This window comes from Ananas comosus, linkage group 11 (genome assembly GCF_001540865.1).
Source record: "Ananas comosus cultivar F153 linkage group 11, ASM154086v1, whole genome shotgun sequence".
Classification (NCBI taxonomy): domain Eukaryota; kingdom Viridiplantae; phylum Streptophyta; class Magnoliopsida; order Poales; family Bromeliaceae; genus Ananas; species Ananas comosus.
This window is the reverse complement of record NC_033631.1, coordinates 781,480-805,021: the sequence shown is the minus strand read 5'-3', so window position 1 is coordinate 805,021 and position 23,542 is coordinate 781,480. Positions and strand designations below refer to the sequence as shown.

Genomic DNA, 23,542 nt, shown 5'->3' with positions numbered 1-23,542 from the left:
CGGAATTGTTATTCCTGCTTATCTCCCGAACCAAACGGGGTCTAAGAGGGAAATATCCCCGCAAAACAATTTTGGGGGATTAAATATAAAAGTCAAAAGCTTCATAAAGGTAACTGGGCAATTGCTCCTAAAAGGAATTATAATAGAAATTCCTTTTTCAAAAATTACCCTCTTGCAAAAGGCAAAACTCAAAATAGATGAGATTATAACCTTTACCCTTTTCCATTATTTTCCTCTAATTTTGCAAGCAGAGGTAGAAGAAGCGACCAATTCAAAAAAACAAAAATGAGTCTAAACTGTTTCTGAAATGATATTAAAGGCCACATCACAACTAGTCGAGGGTACGTTCACAACATATAATTGCTTGTAGTTCATGTGAAAAGTTCAGATGAATACACAAGGACTTTTTTATAAAATAACCCTTTAAAATTTTAAAATTTGTGAAATAACCCACTCAAAATTTTATTTATAAAACTAACCCTCTTTTCGCCACGTCGGCACCACGTTAGAATTTTTTTTAAAGGCGGTGAATCGTTCACCGCGTTTTCCCATTTCTTTTAAAGACGGTGAATCGTTTACCGTCTTCTCCTATTTCTTTTAAAGGCGGTGAATCATTCACCGCTTTCTCCCATAACTTATTTACTGTTATTTTCTATATTTCATAAATAATCCTAAGAATCACATAAAAATTCTAACAAATTACATATAATCTTAACAACTTTTAAATCCTAATAATTTATCTATATAATTTCATATAATCTTAACTGTTTTTATATGAAATTATATGGATAAATTATTAAGATTTAAAAGTTGTTAAGATTATATGAGATACAGAAAGAAACAGTAAGTGAAAGGCGGTGAATGATTTACCATTTTTAAAATAAATGTGAGAAAGCGGTGAACGATTCACCGCTTTTAAAAGAAATAAGAGAAAACGGCGAACGATTCACCGTCTTTATAAGAAAACCCTGACGTGACGCCTACGTGGCGAAAGGAGGGTTAGTTTACAAATAAAATTTTTATATGGTTATTTTGTCGTTACAATTTTTTAGAGGGTCATTTTATAAAAAAGCCCAATATACAAACCACAGAGTCACAGGTTTAGCACTCAAAACACATCATTTGTCACCACAAATAAAGAGGGCATGTGACTTCGAAAAAGCGTCGCCGAATTTAAAAGATACATTTTTATACATCAAACCACGCCGACAAAATAACAAACAAGAGGCCAGAAACAAATTGAAAAAAAAAAAAGAGAATATCAATCTTTCCTATCGTTACGCAAATCATAGGAGCTGTCCTTCTGCCCTGCGAGGATCCGCCGGATCTGGAGCCTGCGGCTGAAGGCTTGGTTGAAGAGGAGGCGCGTGTGGAACTCGGAGATGAACGGGAACCACGAGAGCACGGCGATCGGCATGAATATAATAATCCCCATCACATATTCATATGCTCTCCCCAGCTCCTTTATGGAGTCCCAGAACCCCATCATCTTTATCAATGGCCGACACGCTTGTCCGATCTAGAAAAGAAAAAAAAATATTCAAAGGGCAAAAAAAAAAGAGTGAAAAAGAAAAAGGAAAGGAAAGGAAAAAGGAAAAGTAGCATGAATATTGTTGATAATTCTCGAAATAATGTCTTGTACAACAGGTATTACTATCTGAATATTGTGCCTTAGTCCTCAAACAAGTTATTCCCTAAATTTCCTCGTATAATACAATCCAATCCCTAACCACCAAAAACAATCAAAGTTTTTCAGATGTAATGCCTTTTCTCCTGGCAAATTCCGTGTTCCAGCAAACAGGGTTAAAATCGTTTCACAAGAAAGCGGCGTGATTTGTCAAATTATTTAGCAGTCGGGTGTGGAATCTCAATGCATGCGAAAGTTTAGGGACTGGTGTGTATGAGTGAAAAGATTTGGGGACTAGGTTGATATCATGGTTAGTTATAGGGATTACCATACATTTTTTTTTTCTTACTTAGCAAATAGCAACAGAGGTATGAACTTACCAGGAGAAGAGCCCAACCAGTAGGCATGAAACCCAAGATACAAGCAAACACATCGGAAATTGTGAGCCCATATCTGACGAATAGTACAATCATCCCAGAGACGAACCCGAGGAAGAGAAGGCCCTTGACGATTCGGAAAATGAGCTGGAAATCAGTACCAAATTTCTGCCTTGCCACTAAAAGTATCTAAATGAATAAAAAAAGGTTAAAAGAAGTAAAGAAACATTAGTAAATTCAAAATTGAGAAACAAGAACATGTTTAAAATTAGTTGTTCCAGTGCATACCTTCAAGACAACCAGAACCGCCAACACAACCAACCATGAAAGTGCATACACCTAGAAAAATAAGCATATAGCGCATCCAATCAGCTCCAACTACAGCATTTTTCCTAGAAGGAAGCAGAATAAGGATAGAAGGACATGGCAGGAAAAGAGTAGTTACCCGAATACTTCGACTATGGTGCGCTATATTGAGGTGGTAAACAATCCCATACTGATAAATCAAGAAACGAAGGCCCAGGAAAATCTCCAACAATAGCCCCCTTATACTCGTGGATCTCAAATGCCCCTGCTCGCTCTCCCACCACGATTCCCAACTCCTGTCCACTGGGATGCCGATACCACCCCTGTTCCTCATCCACTTCTTCCAATCCCCCCAATCATTGATCGTATTCTCCCACTCAAACCCTGAAGGATTAAACACAAAAGGTGCGAGAAGCCACGAGGCGACCAAGAACCACATGGAGAACGTAACAAACAAATATAGACTTGAGCTCCGGTAGGACTCCCCATAGACTAGGTAGACGACGAGAAGTATCATCAGCTCCAATCCTTTGATAAAGTGGCTGCGGGAGTAGAGCCGGTAATTGTCTGCGAATTTCGCATGTTCTATAACAAACCCGAGACCGGTTCCTCTATACTTTGGTCTGCCATGGAGTATAGTTTGGCCGTAGTAGTGGACTTTGGTCCCGAGCTGGAAAGCGAAGAAGACCGAGGCCAATTCAAGCTGCATGATTATAAACTCACCTATGGCGGTGCGAAACTTTTTTTCCAGACCGACTTCCATGACCATGGGGAGTACGAGGAGTAGTCCGAGCTGGAAAATAGATTGCAAGGCAAGCGCGCTCTCAAGAGGCCTAAGGTTTGATTGGATACGAGGGTCCTCAAGAATAGATCGTTCCAGACCACTCATGACTAAATATAGCCTTCCGTACAGGAACAAGTATACCGCAAGTACAGTTACCTGGAAGTAGGGAATGCCGATATCAGTATTTCAACTGTCCGATCATAAGCATGCCCATGTCATTTAGAGAGAGCCATTTACATTTTATACTCATAAAATTATCTACACAGTTATACGTCTAATGTGAATACATACACAACACCACAGACACAGTCCAATTGCCAAAGAGAGGTGCATATTAAGCAAGAGAACTTGAATACCTCTTAAACAATTTCAATTCTTTTAACCATTAGATTCGATTTGGAAAACCATGATTTCGGTAGCCTAAATCCCGCCAGAAAAATATAACGCGAAACAAGAGGAATGGTTCCACAGAAAACTTGGATAGACGAAAAATACATCTTTGATAATACTAAAGACATGAGTTATCTATGGCAAAATCTGGTACTCTTACCATGCTACTGAAGTAGAAGCCCACCGTGGTAAAGTAGAACGACAACATCCTGTAAAAGTCAAACCTCCGCCCCAACCGAAAAACATCACGGCTGAGTGTTTGCTCACCATTCCCGTTACCTACCTTCGCCTCAAAAAGGGAGATTTGGTTCATCCCAACATCACGCCCCTTTCCGACTTGCATATATTCATGATGTGTAACCCTTCCTCCGCGCATAATTGAGTTAAACCCTAAGAGAATTGCATAGTTAGCCATACTATTGTGACAACACAATAGTTCCACATCTGATAGCATACAATAGTCTGGTAAGTGTGGACTCGCATTTTAGTATTGACAACTTAAGCTTAAGCATTCTGTGCTGGAGATTTAGGCACAGCAAGTTGCTAATACTAGTGGGCAGTTGAGTCGTTATAAATGAAGTAAAACTAACAAAAGGGAAAATTGCGGGGTTTTTAGTGCAATAGTCCTCTTCTAAAATTTTATTTTAAAAATAAACCTGTTAAACTTTTATTTATAGATATAGTCCTATGAAAGCGGTGAATGGTTCACCGCTTTTAAAAGCGGTAAACCATTCACCGCTTTCTTTCTTTTTCTTACTTCTTTTTATAATTCTACGATGGTAAAAGCGGTGAGTGGTTTACCGCTTTTACTATTTTTCTACTCCTAAACAGAAGTTATGAATGCGGTGAATCATTCACCGTATTTAAAGGTTTATTTTTATAATTATTTTTTTAAGAAAACTATTTTTATAATTATAAAAATCGATAAGACTAGTTATAAAAAAAATTCGAAAATTGCAACTAGTAAGTTTATTACCTGCAAAAATATCCCCACTAAGATTGATTACTTTGGAAGCTTTACTTATGCCACCCCTTGTAATATGAAAGATTCTATCAAATACATCAGAGTGACCATAATGGAACCGAACCCTGTATACCAATAGAGTTTAAGCTTAGTATAACTTTCAATATACATCACACAATGTTGCACAGTTAAAATTTTTACAACATCACCATGTGGGACAATTGCCTATATACCACTACAAAGTTCCCACCTTTCATATCTACCCATCAAAATATATGCTTTCTAACATACCGTTCTAAAAACCCAAATTCTTTCAAATAAACCCTCAAAATTGGGACCTATGAGAAAGAAAAGGAAACTTTCCAGGCATATATTTGAAAGGAAAGAGTAAATAGGAAACTTCCCAAGTTTACAAGGGTACAGAAGCAATTTTCTCTACATCTTTTATATGACAAATCACCATTACCGAATTCCTGTTCCACCCACTAAATGCCTCTGGTGCTATAACAGAAATTTTTCTCATGCAACGATGAAGCACAAACAAAAGGTTTCTGTTGCACTTCAAACTCACACAGGCCCATTTGCCAGTCTCAAGAACCTTCTTCAAGGGACTAGGCCCAAGATATGTAAGATCTAATACTTTTCCTTCCTCCTTTTTTTTTTGGAAAAAACATCCTGAAGAATTATTTAAAAGAAACTACATTGCACCATAAGTCCGTAACAGCAGTTTATTATGGTTCAGCTTTTCCAATAGTTCTAAAAGCCGTTAGTGCCATGTTATTCATCCCCATAAACAAAAATAGATAGTCTCAATCAATGTATTTTAGTATCTAGTACAGTTAAAATTCACAGAAACAACCATTTTGAGCTTGAATATTTTTCCAACGATCTTCAATTCCAGCTACTAAGCATATGTGCTTCAGTGTCTTATCTTCTTTATCAACCTTTTCATACGGCCAATATTCGAATGCAATATATGAATTTAGGCCTCATTATTGAAATTGGGTAATGCATCTAACCTTCTGGATCAACTGAATATAAAAGTAATCAACAGGGAACATTATTTTTAGTTTAACTATGAATAGTGCTAATGATCAAAGAAAGGCTGCATACCTGAGAGGGTTAGCAAGAATCCGTTGTCCAATAGTGACAAAGCTGGTCTCTTGGTTGGACACGAACCGGGCTAAAGAAGAAACACTGGATCAGAAGCAGAAGCAAACTCAAGATGTTAGCATTAGAAGCGCTTGGAGTAACCAATATCCCAGCAGTTAGCACATTGAGCATAAACAACTTCATAAACTAAAACAGGTACTAACCTTCCTGTAAAAATATGCTCGCGAAGACCCAAAATTGTAGGTTTATGCTTTCCATGCTTTTTATTGTCGAACTCCTCCAAAACATTTCTTATTTTAAATGCTTCTTCAAGATAATTGTCCTATAACACAAAACAAATGAATCAAATAGCTAATACTAGTTCATTCCACTGATTATATGAAAGACTAAATCACCTGAATCATATCAATTGCTTGAAGTGCTTCTCCTCTGGTGAAAATTATGGCATGATTTTGATTTTCAGGCTTTCCCTCACCAATAGCAGTCGGTTCACCAGGGAGCCTGATGCGGTAAATTTCCTGAAAAACCACCGTAAATGATTTGAAGTTATCATCATTTTATCAAACAAGGACACATTATCACATTATCTGTACTTTTCAGTTATAAGGATTCTAAAAAGTCTACTGAGAAGGAGAAATAGAGCATGATCAGAAGAATCATACTGACTCCCACCACATAGGAATGCTGATTCAGGCAATTATTAAATGAAACTATTTATATGTGATAGAAAGAAACGATACTATAGATAAAAACAACAGAAAATAAGCAACAATTGACATGGGAAGGATGATCCTATGAGCAGAACTTTCAAAATAAGAACAAAATGCAGCTGAAGAGTACATTAGAAAAGTTTCTTGACACTGCCAATACATATTATCACAGAAAATCATATTTCCTATTAAATTCAGGCATTGAAAAAAAAATTTCTTGCGCTATCCTCCTAATGCTGTAGATGTGACAAGAGCTTCACCTTGCAATTAGTTAGTAATAAAATTTCAAATGACCAAAAAATCTATTTTCTCATATTTATTAGAGCAGTACCTGATCCCATTTATCACCACCTTTAACAAGAACAGAATAGTAGCGCTTCTCTGATGTTCCATCAACCATCTCTTCTTTCTCATCAATGTAAGCAACTCGCAAAGAGGGGTACCTATATCATTTTATTGGAGATGGAGTGAAATTGATGTGAAACTCCTCATAGACATAAAGAAAATATTTGGTAAGTCCAGTTATTTACTTTAGCATTAGATTGAGAATATTATAATAGCGCATCTTTTCTTGGGGGTCCTTCGATGCTTTCTGCACTCCATAGATCTGACATGAAACAACGTAAGTGAACTTGATATCAGCAATAGCTTTTGACTTTGCAGCAGAAGCCATCTGTTCTCGATAGGATGCTTGAGATCCACCCAAGTTAACTGCAAAGTAGCAATCAAGTAAAGGAAGTTGATGAATAGCAGCTTTGACTTTTCGAGAGACATGAATTGATCAAAAGCAAGAAAATGACCTATCATTTATATAAAAAGGCAGTATGTAACTAACCCCAATCCTTTTCCATGTCAAGGAAGTATTGAAGCTCAAGGGCCTTTCTATAATACATCATCCCTCTCACTAGAAAAAGTTTACGAACATTGACATCAAATTTAAGAGGGGAAAAGTATATTCTTTTATTATCAAGTTGGTTTGACTTCTCCCATACCTGTTCTTGCGAGTGTTTGGCCTCTGTAAGAAACCCAATGACGGACTTCATCCATTTTGTCTCTCAGTGAATTTTCATCCATTGGTGCAACTTTTATGCGTTCAAGAAAGTTACTCCACTCATCTAATGACAAGTAATGAATATTGAATCACACTCGTACTATTATTAATGTGAATCCTGCGTATATAAAGTATCAGGAACTAGATATTTACCGGGATATATCTTTTGTAGGTAAAATAATGTGGATATCCCATCTTCGTTCTTTCTTCTAAGTTCATCCTCTGAATAGAGTACCTCTTCTTTGTAATATGGAGTCAAAACACTAAGTGAAATAAAGGTATCAATACAATTAGCAACTACTAGAATCTACGGACAGCACAATATGATGCAAGTCAATTTTTCAGTAGTTTTATCCAATGAAAGCCAAATTAGAAAGAGTATACTGTTAGTGGGGTAAGATGTGACACAATATGCTATTGTGTATAGCATTTCATGGTTTCCCTTTATGTTCCATCTAACTTCAAAAAGTAAATATAAAGGTAGAAGTTAAACATCCACAGCTAGGAAAACACGAGCATTTCTGTACCAACGACGAAGTTAAATCATCAAGCATTTAAATCAAGTTCCAGGTATTCTTGAGTTACAGAGAATTCTCTTGCAATCAAGAGAAAAATAACAACTTTGGTATTAATTAATTTCTGCACTTCTAGAGCATAATTGGGTCTATATTGCAGTAAAGAATCATCAAGCAATCAAAAATGAAACGGTTGAAAACTAATCAGCAAAAATATCATGTACTCTCCCATATGAACCAACGAAAGCCACAAGCAGATGATTGAGAGAAATAAAGCAGCATTTGGAATTTGTTCACTAGAACATGCATTACAATAACAATGTAATTTCAAAAAAAAAATTGCTTAATAAACAACTGATTTCTGTAAAACCAAAACAAAATTAGCCTCCATCCCATGAGTCTTTTAATGGAACTCCATACTTTTCCTGGAGACGGGTTTTTGTAAAATGCTTCACAGTTTTCAACACTTGTTCAAATAATACAACCCTTTTTCTGATAAGTTGTTACAATGATGTGCACCAAAAAACGAACTGATCAGCACAAAGTGGCATAAGCTGACCATAATGGCATGGAATAGGCCTAATATAGCACACAATAGAACTAGACCGTCAACAAAAAAGTAGCCAAGATGGTTTGTACTCTGTAGTATGTACGCTCAACACAGTGAAGTTGTAATGCCCCAATAGTCCCACATCGGATAGAAAAGGGATTCTGATTGGAAATATAAGTGGTCACGCACACTATTAATAATAACTGGGCTTAAGCATTTTGGGCCAATGGTTTGGGTCCAATGAATTTTTATTGCTAATGGGTCAGGTCATTATTATTTGGTATCAGAGCAGGTTCACGATCGGAAGTGTGAGGCGGGCCTCATATCGCCTAGCAATCTTGGGTTCTGTATGATCGGGCTAACGAGAACGTCAGGGCCTAAACGGAGGGAGTCTATGACACCCTAATAGTCCCACATTGGATGGGAATTGGGTTGTGATTAGATATATAAGAGACTATGGATCCTAGTAAAAATAACTGGGATTAAGCATTTTGGGCTAGTGTTTTGGGTCCGACGAGTTATTATTGCCGGCGGGTCGGATCGTTATAATTGGTATCAGAGCTGAATATCAGCCGGAAGTGTGAGAGCCGGAGCTAAGTGCTATGTAGGGCAAAACAAGACACCACGGGTTTGGTAGGAGCCACCTCTTGAACCCGTAGAAGCCACTTCTAGAATCTCACATGGCCTGATAATTCTGGTCTATGTCTGTGATCCAATCGAGTTTGGACCTGTCAAAGACGTCAGGGTTTAAACTATGGGAGACTGTAATGCCCCAATAGTCCCACATCGAATAGGAAAGGAGTTCTAATTGGGAATATAAAAGGCCACATACGCTACTAACGATAGCTGGACTTAAGCATTTTGGGCCGGTGGTTTTGGCCCAACGAGTTATTATTGTGACTGGGTCGGGTAGTTACAGAAGTACAACTAGAAAAATGAGCTCAACAAGATAAAAGAAATCTCATACATGGTTCTAAAGTGAAAGTTTTCTTCTTTCTATTTTTCCCCCCTTCGAACATAATGAACAACCACATGTTGATTTAATCTGAAAGAACCTCGGGCACTTGAGTAATTGTATATGAAAGTGTTTAATGCGCCCCTCAAGTTGATACAAATAAACAAACTTTCATTCAAAGTGTCCTAGCTATTTATCCTAACCTAAATTTCATCTAAATCAAATTAAACCTTAATGAGCAACTAACTGATTCTCTTCAAGTCATTTCTTTCCCCTTTTGCAGTCTGATTAATTATAAAACAGATTATTATAATGCATAACACATAGTTCCAATGGCTTTGATACTATAGCACATTTTACTTGGTTCCTTTTAGTCATTTTACATAGAAATAAGGAATTATAGTAGTTCTAAAAGGTCTATTTTGATGTTACCATCTCAATATGACTGTGTAGACAGGAAACTAGAAGGTACGAGCAGGCAAAAATGATGATAACTGAAGAACAGGAATTGAGTAAATAGCAATGTCCTTACAAAAAGTGTCTAATTGATAGTAACTTCAAAAGTGTCTAATTGATAGTAACTTCATCAAGATCAACAAAGTTATACTTTCAGAGTCATTAAATTCAGAATAACATTAGCTTAGAAAAATATAAAAATAACAACAGTTACCTGAAGAAAAAAGGTATTGTATGATTCACATCTGAGAACAAAAAAATTGCAACAGATAGGATAGTTTACCTGAAGGACATCATCTCACGAACTTCAGGTGCAGTTGGCATTTTCATAAATAAGGAGTTAGCAAAGAATGTCATCCTACGTCGAGCATCCAAATTTGTTGGTACATTTATTGCAGATTCCTTGACGGTCAACAGTAAATGAAGCCTAACAACCTGCCGATGAAACAAACGGTTTAATTATAAAGGAAATTAATATAATGTATGAACATATTCAAGAGAGAGGAATGAAGGATAGAATGACCTTTTCCATCCAAGATGGATCGGTCATTAAATTCATGTCTATATTTTCATATTTTTGCCGTATATCTTCCCTCCACCTATTTTTGTCCTGCTCGAATCTTTCCAAAATTCTGCCAGGAAACATTACATGATATAGAAATCATCAAGTGCCCGAATTTTTACAATAAAACAACACAATAGAAGGGTCATTACGTAGGTCCGTTAACCATAACATCCTGAGTAATGATCTCCATTACATCCTGCAGTACATTGATGATTGGTGTCCTTACAGATTCCAGATCATCGTGTTCACTTTTCTGCATATCAAAGGTCATACATAGGTTATTGCCATGGTGATATCAATGGATTTTTCTGAAAATGGCCCTCTCAAAAATTTTATTTACAAAACAGATCCCACTTAAAAATACTTTGCAGGGACATTAGTGTCAGCCTAAACATGATGAGTCTCTCACATGGCTTAGAAAAGGGTGCATAATTGTGTTTGAAAGGAAAAGGCGAACAAAAGGAAATTCACGTACACCCGAAGAAAGTGGAAGATCACCTAAACATGGTAAATCATATGCAATGTCTAGCAAGAAAATAACCACCATAGTGCGGCACTAGCATGTCGCCGCATAGGAGAGAATCTTTAAGTGGGGTCAATACTACATAGATTTTAAATGAGGGTTATTGTCAGGAAGGGGAAAAAAAAAGCCTATTTATACAGCACAAGACGACAAGTTTGAAGAATACTAAAAGGTTTAGTAGTTTCTCCAATCTACAACTGAGCTGAGGCAATTCACTCATTCGAATGTTGCTCAAAAGTTTCCATTCCCTTCTGCTCGATTCCACATTTGCACATATAGCTTGGATAACACTGCAACCGAGATGTCAAAAGGTCAAAGTCAAACTTTTTCTACAAATCGTAAATTATACTAATAAAACAGTCATTGGTGTGTCAAAACTCAAAAGGATAGAATTTACTTACTCCTTATCATGCTGATCTTGGAAAAGGCTATAAAGTATATATCTCGTCGTTTCATAGCATTCTATCACTGCAGAAAGCATGTAATTATCACGCTTGATTTTTTTTATCAGCTTCTCATCGGTCCCCTTGAAATCTTTGGCCATGTCGAGTGCTATGTATATCTAACAAAATCCAAGAAATTATTTGTTCTTTCTCGAAAACGAGCAACAAATACAGCAAACTGAAGTTATAAAGAAAGCAAACAAACAATGCTGACATACCTTGCTGGCAAGAAGAAAAGGAGGCCACTGAACAACCAAAACATCATGCGAAGATGATGGAAAAAGTAAAAGACCCTTCTCCCTGATAATAGAAAGAAGAACATGAAAATTTGCCAAAAAGGATCTTTAATTGGTAATGGTACTTCCTAAGTTAATACCCTCAACCTATTGCTTAACAAGTCCTCCTCCCGTAATGAATTGATGAAAGCATTCCATACAAGAGAAAATTTGTCCAAGCTGCTTCTTTCCCTTGTTTGCCTCTCCTCCTGACAATTCAAGGGTTAAACAATCAGTGTGGGAACAAATGATGCTAGATGCTTCCGAACAACCAACATTCCTTACAAAGACAAGAAGCAATTGCATTTATATCCCTTCAAAATCAGCTTTTTTGGTTACCCCTCGAAAGTGCAGCTTCTTACAAAAGCAACCATGCATTAAGATGGGGAGTCACGCAATTGATTGGCAGAAACTGGATAGATTTTTTTTTGCAAGTACAAGAGTGTAAAAATAACAGATTAAGTTTTTGAAGGGCACGAATAAAGATTCAGATAAGCAGGGATATTGTTGGGCATGGCATAAAAAGATACAATTGTAGGAGAGAGTGTCTGTGTGTGAGCAGGGGGGGGGATGGGTGGGGTGTTGGAGTTATTGTTGGGCGTTGGCATATATAGATACCATTGTAGTGTACTAGTGTGCGCGCGCGCACGTAAATACCTCCAAAGAAGAACATGCATCTGCAATAAGGCCAGCTAGATATAATATAAAGAACAGCTACGCATAAAGTAAACTTTCAAATAAGATAAATGACAGCACCTGATTTTTCTTGTAATCGTGCTTAGAGGATGGGTTAGGCTGTTCAGTGCCTGGAACAAGCCGTTCACTAAAAGCAGATGACATTGACACAAATCTAGATCTTAGCATACCCAGCGTCCGTATCTAAGAAAAGTTAAAAGGCATAAGAGAATAGTGGTGCCAAATTTCATTTGTAAACATATCTAGATTTATATACAAGCTATGCAGGGAGAATATAACAGTTCTACTACAAAAAGTCAAAACATTTCAATGCAGGGAGAATATAACGGTTGTACTACAAAAGGTTAAAACATTCACCTCACCCAAGTGGTTGAAAGCTCCAATGATACCTCCAAATATAGAAGAGAAAATGGCATACCATATCTGTGTGTCCATGAAGTACACCAAGACAATCGGCGACCATATGGTAATCACGATGCCAATATTATGTTTCACTGCTTTTCACTAGTTAAATCAGAATCTACAATTAAAAACCTTACAAAGTAACTAGGTGTTATTGCAATGACTAGAATCTTACAGTAAGAAAAAAACTCATGCCACTCATAGTTCAAAACTCGCAGGCCCATGATTGTCTTTGTTGGTTCAACTAAAGGTCGTATCTGTATGACAAATCAAGTATGATTATAAATAATAATTTAAGTGGATTGAGAAGCAATAATCGCCTCACAACCAAATAATTATCATCACAAAACATGATTCAAGTAAATTACATCAGTATTTCTTCACACTACTAAAAATTTACACCAAAAAAAGGTAAAATTGGCACTCACTGCTCTGAATTAAAGACTTGCGAGCAACTATAGAGAGAGGGAAAGAAATTATGTAATGATTGACTAAAAAATAATAAGGTGATGCTTAATTACAAAGGTTCCACAGATAGCCATTGATGTATTGCATCTCCTACTTTATGGTAACAAGATAAAGTAGACAATAAAAGATAACTATATACAAGAAAAGGAGAGCAAAATTCTTGGACGTGTCTGAGAGAAGATAATGCTTAAATTATAAAGGTCTAGAGAAAGGCGTGCACTGTATTGGATAAGTCCAACTTAGTTTTATGTTAACAAGATGTATTCGAGTGAAATTTAATGGTGCTGATCTTCTCAAGCTCAACCGATTATATTTCAAGACAAAAAGCTGATCATAAAGAAGAATCTCTCTATTAAATGATTTATCGATGTCAAGTGACAGCTAACCAACCACCGCTTGGAGAGGAGGAAATGGCTTTTTACCTCAACATAATAGCTAAAAGCAAGCTTGCTGACAAGCAGTAAAATCCAGAAAAGAGTATACCTGTTGAGTTTACATTATTATGTTTTCATGATTTTAATGTCGCTAAAATGAACAGGACCAAAAAGTGACAATCAAACAGGTAATTCTTACTTCAAAAGTGAGCACACATCTTCATGCATGCCTCGTGCTACATATAGCCTGGGCTGAATGCAGATAATAATTGTATAAGAACCGACAACAACATAACTTACAAATGGAAAAGAAAAAAAAAGAGGGGTTTTCACGTGTATAGATACCTGCCAAATCAAATATTCAAGTACATACCCTTGAAAAATACAAACTTTCACATACAACCCTTAAAAGTGCTGTTCCTTACAAAAGGGGGTTTTGCATATATACACCTGATAATATGCACAAGTGTGCCAATAACCCATAAAGCGGGTATTTTGTGCACATAACCGTAACCTTGCTTTTTTGCACATGAGCCCACTAGGGGTATCTAGGCAAAAAAAAAAAGTACGGTATTAATGCAATAAAAAAATTTTGCATGCATCACCACAGCAAAGCAACATGAAAAGCATTGTGATTTTTAGGAGTATACATGCAAGTACCAAGGAGGGGCTTTGCACATTTTTTGCATATTTGTAGGGGTTGTATATGCAAAAACAAAAGGCCCTTTACAGAAATTCCCAAAAAAAAAAAAAAGAAAACCGTTAATTTAAGTTGGGGAACGACATCTAATCCATTGTTGTTGGTTCTGCATAGAAAAAGCTTTCTAAGAGAACCATTTTTGTAAGTACAAGAATATATGTAAGAAAAACTTTCAGAAAAATATTAGAAAATTCGGATACTGCAGTGAAATATATGTAGATAGACAATTTTTGGAGCAGTACATATGTAAATATCATAAAAAACAATAGAACGCCTGCTAGAAACTGAATGCACAAAATGCTTACCTGAGCCCACCACATAAGGAAAATGATTATACGCCAATTGGATCGTTCTACGGACCTTCGAAGTGGTGGGAGCAAGAATAGCAAGGCAGCCAAAATGTTTGGTATCATGTAAATGGCAATTGCAAAACTATATAGTGATTGACTTCGCCAGTTGCCAACCCAGTTGCTAAAATATTTGATAAGACCTGTAGGATTTTGAACAGAGCTAGAATAGCTTAACAGAAGGATTATTATCCAGGCGGCTGCTACGGCAAATTTCAAGAGGTAGCGAGCTATTTGCATGTACTCCATGCTACCCCATGCTCTCCAGCTAAGTATAATATCAAGTGCCGCTGAGAAATGCAAATATATATATATATGTATAAAATACGGTAAAAAAGAATGAAAATTACAAAACACTGACATTACTAGAAAGCCAATACACCATAGTACCATACCTCGTAGGAAATTGAGTAATGCAGCCGTTATAAAGATGCTCAAAACATTTCTAAAGACATCCGGATCAAAAAATGCAGAAAGAGACCCAGAAGGACTCCATGCAACTATTATCATGGCCTGCACAAGAGGAAAACATTTTGTATTGCATCACTTCGTATCCAAGAACAAACATCTGGGAGGGCAGAGATTACCTGGAAAGCCAATATAAAGAATGTCCACATACGATCAAAGCTCCTAAATAGGTGCCAAAATGTTCGAACTTCAACAAAATTTGTTTTAGGCTTTCTCCGACCACTAACAACTTCACCATGGCGCTGTAGAAAATTATCATGTTACTTGGGTATTTCAGGCTCCGAAAAAAAGTAAAATAATGCACTTAGTTAAAATGTATTTAACATCAACACTCCATGAAAAATCTATTGCAATTGGGTTTTCTTAGTATTTCACAGCCATGACCATAGGACAATGTAGTGTATCATTTACTTTCGAAAAATAGATCTGAAGATTTGTTAACTTATTATTGTTTTACAGCTACTTTGGATGTCTGGAAGAAATTATGCACTGCTAACGTGATAAATGTAGGGATTTTCTTTTTATTACACCATAGGATATTGATTCTTAGCTTTTTTGAGATCCTAATAATTTCAACTTTTCAGAATAGTAATTTCAACATAAAAGGTGATTTATCATATCCTATGAAAAGTATTTCAGACTCTAACATACCAAGCTAGACATCTTTTTGTCCTACACATCAACAAATAACAATGCCCCTTAAGTGACCGAAATAGAAATGTTGAACAATATATTGTGCTTGACCTCGCATATCTGTAACATCTCTCTCACAGGTGATGGCATCTGCCTTATCCTCGTGCTTGGACAATGATATATCACCCTAAGGCACTTTGGTTGGGAGAAGAGAAGGATATAGTGGTAGGTTACAACATCCTCAAAACACAATATATCCTTAAACTATCCCAGTTGGAGTATGGAATATATCACTTCATTCTGGGAATAATAAATCCACAGAGGCGATGGATTTGCAATATTCCTTTGGTAATGTAGTTGTTCCCATTGTCTATAGCCAAACAAATTGGGGAAAGACCTAGAACTAAAGTTCTTTGACAGGATATTTCAATAGATAAGCAAGGCAAACACAGCCTAAGCAATTACACTGTACATCTTATCATAATTTACAATAGGAATGAAGCAACTTCTATGGTAGCAAACTTCCTAAGTCCTTAATGAACTTCAAGCAACATAAAATTAGAATTCTCCAGTTCTAATGCACAAGGCAAACAATTGTCTCCAATTTAAAGTCATTCAGTTGATATTAAAATAAACCTCAGCAATATAATGCCTCTCATTTGATTGCACAAAAAAGTCTGCTTGAAGATTCAGTGGCCACTTTAGCTCGAAGCATTTATTTGACCTGTAAAAGACGATATCTTTTAGATCGGCAAGCAACACAAGAAATGCAAATGAAAGAAGATGAGATAAGAATGAGGTTACCAGAAATATTCATTTAAGTCATCGTAGTTCCTCCATTTGGAATGGCTTCCAGTACCACCTTTGTTTCTTAGAGCTTCCTTTTGGACAGAAGAGATAATTGTAAATTCCTTATGTGCAGAAAATTTCCTTGCTGGAGCATAAGTTAGATTAAACTATAAATGCTTGCCTTACAGATGACCTCATAGATAGGTTGAATAACATGGCACAAAAATGATTCCTCCCCCTGGTATATTCGTTCAAAATAACCTCCGGTTACAGCTTGTGCATTGTTAAGTAATATTCCATTCAACTCCTTGGCCATCTTAGGAATTATTCAAAAGAAAAAAGGGTAAAATTACATTTCTACTCACACTGATATGAAATCATAAATAAAACATAAGAACAACTTTTAAAACTTAAAGCAAATCATGACTTGTTTGGGTCAAGTTGATCACGATTCTTCCTAACCCAATTCTAGGAAAAACCGGTGCTCATTTGGCCCAACTGAAGCTTTTACAAGTGTTGTTTAAGTAGAGCTGTATTAAGAAATATTAACAAATAACAGCTTTTTCAACTCTAAATCAACAGCTTTCTACCGTAACAAACACGGAAGCCCTAATCTAAATCTTTTTGCTTTCGAAACCCAAAAATTTATTTTAGATTCATGCCACAAGAAAAGCTTTAGACCTCTTAGTTTCCAAATGTTTGGCTAGTGCCTCTCAAAGTAGAGAAGCTGTTCCAAAGCCAGTCCAAACAAGCACCTAGAAATTTCCACCATGCATCAAGCTGAGCTCCAGGAAGGTATAACCAATTGGGTTTTTGGCATATCAATATATGGTTGATACTATATAATTGTTATGTGCATTGATAATGATAATGGTTGAACACAAAAAACTACATGTAAGTACCAATTACACAAGAAAAGCCCACAACCAATCAGGAGACCGCTGGTTAACTATAATATTGTGAAAAAGAATATAATGTGACGCCCCCCAAGGGGGTCACCAATCCTAGAGCTACTCTAGCTTTAGCATACTTAACCCTCTTAACCTCTTGGGCCTATCCACCACTCAAAATGCTAAAGCCAGATTAAGAAACTCACATGCACTTTGCAATGTGAGACTCGTCTCGGTAGCCTTAGCCGATCTTGTGGGGAGTCGCACTCCACCCACAACAGTTATCAGCCGAGGAGCCCATTGTATAACTCTGGCTTAGCAGAGACTCATATTGCACTTCCAGTTGGTGATTAGCTCTGATACCAACTGTAATGCCCCATTTTCCAAGGAATCATCCATTCTAGAACTATTCTAATTCTAGCACAATTAACCCTCTTAACCTTTTGGGCTTAGCCACCGCCCAACATGCTATAGCCTGATTAAGAAACTCACAAGCATTAGACAATGTGAGACTTGTCTCGTTAGCCTTAGCCGACCTCGTGGGGAGCCGTGCTTTACCGACAACGATTGCCAGTTGAGGAATCGTGCTCTGCCCGCTGTATAACCCCAGCTCAACTGAGACTCATCTCACATTTCCTGCTAGTGATTGGCTCTAATACCAACTATGATGCCCCGCTTCCCAAAGGGTCACCCATCCTAGAACTACTCTAGTTCTAGCATGCTTAACACTATTAACCTCTTGGGCCTAGCCACCGCCCAACATGCTATAGTTTGGTTACGAGGTTTAGCCATATTATATCTCATATATAAAACTATTTCAAATCCTGGGGCTGTCACATTCCTTTCCGACTCTCTCCTTTAAGCTTTGACGTCCTCGTTAGGCTCAAGTATACTCGCAAGCACCAAATAATGTGAGACTTGTCTCGCTAGCCTTTAGCCAACCTTGGGAGGAGTCGTACTCCGCCCACAACGGTCATCAACCAGGGAGTCGCACTCTACTTGCTATATAACCCTGGCTCAGCCGAGTCTCATCTCACATTTCCAGCCGATGTTTGGCTCTGATAGCATGTTGGGCGGTGGCTAAGCCCAAGAGGTTAAGAGCGTTAATCATGCTAAAACTAAAGGAGTTCTAACATAGGTGACCTCCTCGGAAGCTCTTATGTAAGAGTCAGTTTAGGTAAGCTCGGTTTAGGCTCAAATTATTCTACGCGGATCCACCTTATTGAACTAACATGGCAAATATACACATCCATGTTGCTATATAACTCAACTACACAGAATGTACAAAACCACATCCTCAAGGTACATGCTCTGGCCATTAATCTCGAATAGTTGTGTAAATAATAGAGTTATCCTAATTTTAATTACATCCTACCAAAACTTATTTCCCATAAAACAGATCAACAACCCTTAGTATCACTAGCTATTTTCTTGAAGCTTTCCTCCATTATATCAAAAAGATCAGTACCACAATTTTCAAACATACAACGTATCTAAAAGTTAGCGATAGTAAAAATTGGGATTTTTTCCAAAGAGCCCTTTAAAAATTTAAATTTGAGGATACAAACCTCCGAAAATTTTATTTGGGGATATAATCCTCTCTTGACACATTAGTGCCCTACGGATGGGGATAAAAAAAAAATTATTAAGATGATTAATCATTCATCGCTTTAATAAAAACATTCATTGCTTTAATAAAAACAGTAAATGGTTCGCCGCATGTATCATAATTCTAATGAGGAAAGTAAGTTTTTTTTTACCAAAACACAAAGCAGTGAATGATTTACCTCCTTTATCAGAAGGAGAGGAACACTAAAAGCGGTGGGTAACCCACTACCTTCATCATAGTTTTTCGATTGCTAAAACGGGTGAACGATAAATCATTTCAGATTGCATAAGAAATAGAAACATTTATAAAGAAGTGAATCATTTATCGTTTTCAAAAAAAAGCGAAAAGCAAATGATTCAACGCTTCTTTCCATTCCACATAATCCTAGACCAGTGTTTACATGGTGTTGATAGGGGACAAAATAAGGTTAGATCCCCAAATAAATTTTATATATATAGAGGGTTAGATCGCCAAATATAAAAATTGTAAGGATTATTATGGGGAGAAAAAAGCCCATACAAATTTCTGCTACAAAGGTGAAGGCATGAGGAGAATGGAAATGGGAGTGGGAAATCCCAACCCTCTGACTCCATTTAGCTCCTATCTCAAGCTTCTATAATATTGAATTTAGGAATTAATCTCGCCCATTACAGAGCCACCGTCGTCATCATTGGCATGAAAACTTTAGCACTTTTTGAAGGAAGTTTTGCCCAGTGCTCTCTAAATGGAGAGGATTATCGCAATTTTATCATACTTGGCAAGGGAAGAAATATAGGATAAACAAGGTACGAAATAATAACAAGAATAATTGAGAAAAAAAAAAATCAACTAACCAACAATGACTACTAACCATGCAAAATAAAAGAATACTCACACAGTGGAAAATATAACAGATACATTCAGGCATAAACCGAACATTGGAAGCTTCACCCCAGATCAGAAAGTACAAACCAATGTAAAGAAGTTCTAACTGTTGTGTTTCCACATTACTTGATGTCCTGCAAATCGAAGACATATTTAGACATGAAAATATTTAGATAAGCATTTTCCTCATGACCCGTTTATTCATCATTGGAAAGTGAATTTACAGAAAAAGAGTCGCATCACATACTCAAAATTTGGTCTATGATGCAAATAGGCACACCAAGAACGATAGTTCCCAAAAACTTTGTCCATCAAGTACTTTACAGTGCTAGTATCCAGCTGTAAATCAATGCGAAGTTAGAAAACTATTCTTTTCTTTTGATAGATTTACTTAACCGAAGCTGGAAAACCATGAGAGTAACAGAAAAAAGATGTTTAATAATATACAGAGATATACCATGGAATGAAATTGTGTTACCAGGGAATTGTTAGGATGAAGATATACCATGGAATGAAATTGTATTACCAGAGAATTGTTAGGATGACGCCTCGCATTAATATTTGCAAGTAGCAAAATCAAGTGCTCCTTTTGATTCTCCACGTTCCCTTTCTTCATAATAACAAGATAAAAATAATAAAATAAGATATTGATTTATTTCATCATTCAAATATTTGAGTTATCTGTTTCTGTATTTTGACAAGCAAAGTAGGGACATGCATAAAACATTGCGAAATGCTAGAGAACAATGGACAATAAACGAGAGAAAACTAAAGAGTAGATTAATAATGTAATTAATGAGATATAGAAAACATTAGGAAATGAAAACTTATCTTATACAGCTCTACCTGAAACCCAAATGTTAGCCCAAGCCAGTCAAGTAAATCAATGGATTTGTCCTCGGGCATCAAAGATCCATCAACCGTCTGCTGAGACTCTTGTCCCGACCGTCTTCTGGGTTTCGGAAGGTTATCTGTTTTACGTAGAGCATCTACTGCTGCTTTGATCTGTGTTATTTGAATATATAAAAGTATAAAGCACACATAAATCAGGGTATAAGGAACATTTAGAATGGAAAAATGAGCAATCAAAAGGATAATTGACCTCCGGAAGCTCCATAATGGTTAGAGGAGGACCGGTAAAATTAAGAGGAAGAATATTATAGTTTGCAAAATGCTCTCTCTTACTTTCAACTTCATAAGCATACCTGGTTACCTGCATACAACATTTGCAGATTATCTTTTGGTATCTATGAAATAAAAAAGCCACAGAAAATAGCAATAACAAAGGGTCAATCTTGGTGGACGGAACAACTTATGACCTCAACATCAACCCTGTCATAGGGCACCACAGATTTGAGCACATCATATAGGACGGATGCGATTTGATAATGCTTAGCAGCCTCCTCACTAAGCATTCCCATCAGTGAAAGCAGAAGCAATTAATTAAGAGAAGTTTCCAGACGTAATGCTAATAAAAAACAGCTACATCAACATAGTATAACCTACGGTTTCCTCTCGGCGGCATCCTTGACGTAGGTTTCATAGTACCACTGATAAAACTTTTGAATTTCTCTTGCGTCAGTTCTAGCAAGGATAGGCTTTGTTTCCTCCTCATCCTGAATAAGAGAATTTTACCCATATAAGAACGAACACAAAACAAGAGGTCCCACCTTATGTCAAAGGAGGGAAGCAAGAATAAGCAATTGATAAACAATTCAATGGGCAGCCATAACAATAATAGCTATGTCCATTCCGGTTATTTATGCTTCAAGGACATACACTACAAATAGAAAGCAACGATATCTCCATAAGCTAATCAAGATACTAACTTACAAGGAAAGAGAGAAACAATAACAAAAGTGATGCTTGTAAACTCAGGTCGACTCAACTTCATTCCTTCATCTTACGTAAGCTGAGATCGGTAACATGTATCCTTACAAAAACATATGGTTTCCGTGTTACCCATCATCTTTGCCACTCAAATCTTCTCATGCTGACCACCACCTATAATTTCTTTTTCTGGACAGTTGATCTCTTCATGCATTGAGATCACATGATGTCACATTTTGCATTACAGCTTTCGACTTAAATCTTTGTGTGATGCCTATTATTTATGTTTATTCTGGGCATGATTTCCAATTTTCCAAGTTATATCTTATTTATCACCAATTGATACACAGAGAAAAAGACTTTGATTCCAAATTTGAACCTCAGTGAATCCGAGGTGAGAAAAAAAAAATAATTTACCACAGCAAAAGTCAAGATGTGCACTTTACTACACAAAACTTTTGGTGTGTTTCCATTTTATACAATATACTTTTCTGTTTGGTTATTAAATAGCAATCACCACACTCGATTAAACCGAGCACTTTCCATTAGTTATAATTTCCTATATCCCATATGAAAGCTATTGTAAGAGTTGACTTAGTAGCTACTCAATTCTAGAGTCAATTTGATTGGAGAGGTATGGAAAAAAGCAGAAGCTCGGAGTATACAAAGTTTTAAACCATACATGGATGATATTTCTTGTGTAGAAGAAGCAGAATCTCGATTTGGTGGCCACCAAGATCGAACATTGAATGTTCAACACATAACGTTTTTCCTGTCTTACCTGCTGATTGGCTAGAATGGACAATATTTGTAGTTTAAAAGAACGATTATATAGAAATTCAAAAACGCTATTAACTGTACATTCGGCATTGCTATCTTTTGTTAACAAAGTGTAGTTATTGCAATAGAACCTGAAGTTCGATGGAGAGTTTGGCAACAAAAAAAAAAAAGGTGTAGAAAGTGAAAGCAATCCTACAGTTGAGAGTTGTAAAGTATACTAAAGCCATATTGATGTTTAACTAGGATTTGCACACCTGCTCAAGTTTATGAATCAGATAGGTCTTGAACTGACGGACGCCTCGTCCACTTGATGTAGGATCCATAAAGCGAGCCTTCTCGAATGCATGAAAGCGGCCTTGTTATCAAGAATAAGAAAATAGAGATATGTTAGCACCAACCTTGATGGCTAAACTCTAACACCAACAAAAGCTTTAGAGAGAGAGATTGAGATTTAGGGCCTTGTTGGCCTACTGTAGGAGATAAGGCAGTTCAAAAGTATCATACTTGAGTTGTGCTATCAAGACAAACACTCCATTAAAGCCTAGCCAACATCTTCTCACTGCATCCAGCTTTTAAGGATGAGTGTCTGCTTTTGGAGCTTAAAATCTCATCCGCAAAAGCTCCAAAATGGCTTAGGCCTAGTTTGGTAATGCAATAGCTAAAAGCACCCTTTTCTGTTTCCGAAGGCTTAGAAATTAAAAAGCGCTTTCAATCTTCCCTTATTTTATGCTATAAAATTGCGGTTGCACCTGCCACCGGAGAAGTATGTAACAAAAGCGCTTCCAATTTTCCCTCATTTTTTGCTATAAAATTGCAGTGGCAAGCCATATGCTTCTCTGGTGGCGGTTGTTACCTCCATTGGTAGTTGCCACTGCAATTTTATTGCATAAAATAAAGGAAGAATGAAAACACTTTTTCTCTTTTTGGGCCTTTGAAAGCATCAAAGAGGTACTTTTAGCCACTACATTACCAAACTAGGCCTTATTTGACAAATTTCTTTACTAGAGGAGATCGCATGGCGAAAAGCCGTTGCAGAAGCTACTATGTTAAAATCTCAGCAACTGCTTCTCTTAGCAGCACATTTGAAA

At 36.8% G+C, this 23,542-nt stretch overlaps 1 protein-coding gene across 2 annotated transcripts; it reads right to left on the bottom strand.

Moving 5' to 3' along the window:
• LOC109717073 (callose synthase 7-like) lies at nt 1,080-22,809 on the bottom strand (the record flags this gene model as incomplete). Of its 2 annotated transcripts, XM_020242737.1 has the most annotated exon segments (40): nt 1,080-1,519; nt 2,008-2,193; nt 2,293-2,343; nt 2,450-3,250; nt 3,645-3,874; nt 4,461-4,573; nt 5,562-5,645; nt 5,765-5,883; nt 5,957-6,079; nt 6,603-6,714; nt 6,802-6,982; nt 7,107-7,175; nt 7,264-7,386; nt 7,476-7,585; nt 10,082-10,233; nt 10,322-10,430; nt 10,513-10,616; nt 11,053-11,176; nt 11,288-11,448; nt 11,548-11,629; nt 11,713-11,813; nt 12,361-12,483; nt 12,658-12,794; nt 12,878-12,959; nt 13,593-13,653; nt 13,744-13,796; nt 14,550-14,881; nt 14,987-15,104; nt 15,179-15,301; nt 16,329-16,416; nt 16,497-16,573; nt 16,663-16,797; nt 19,855-19,978; nt 20,092-20,183; nt 20,371-20,454; nt 20,691-20,849; nt 20,947-21,057; nt 21,164-21,251; nt 21,351-21,460; nt 22,709-22,809. In XM_020242737.1, coding segments are annotated over 40 exon segments (5,591 nt in total), but the record flags the coding sequence as incomplete, so codon positions are not given.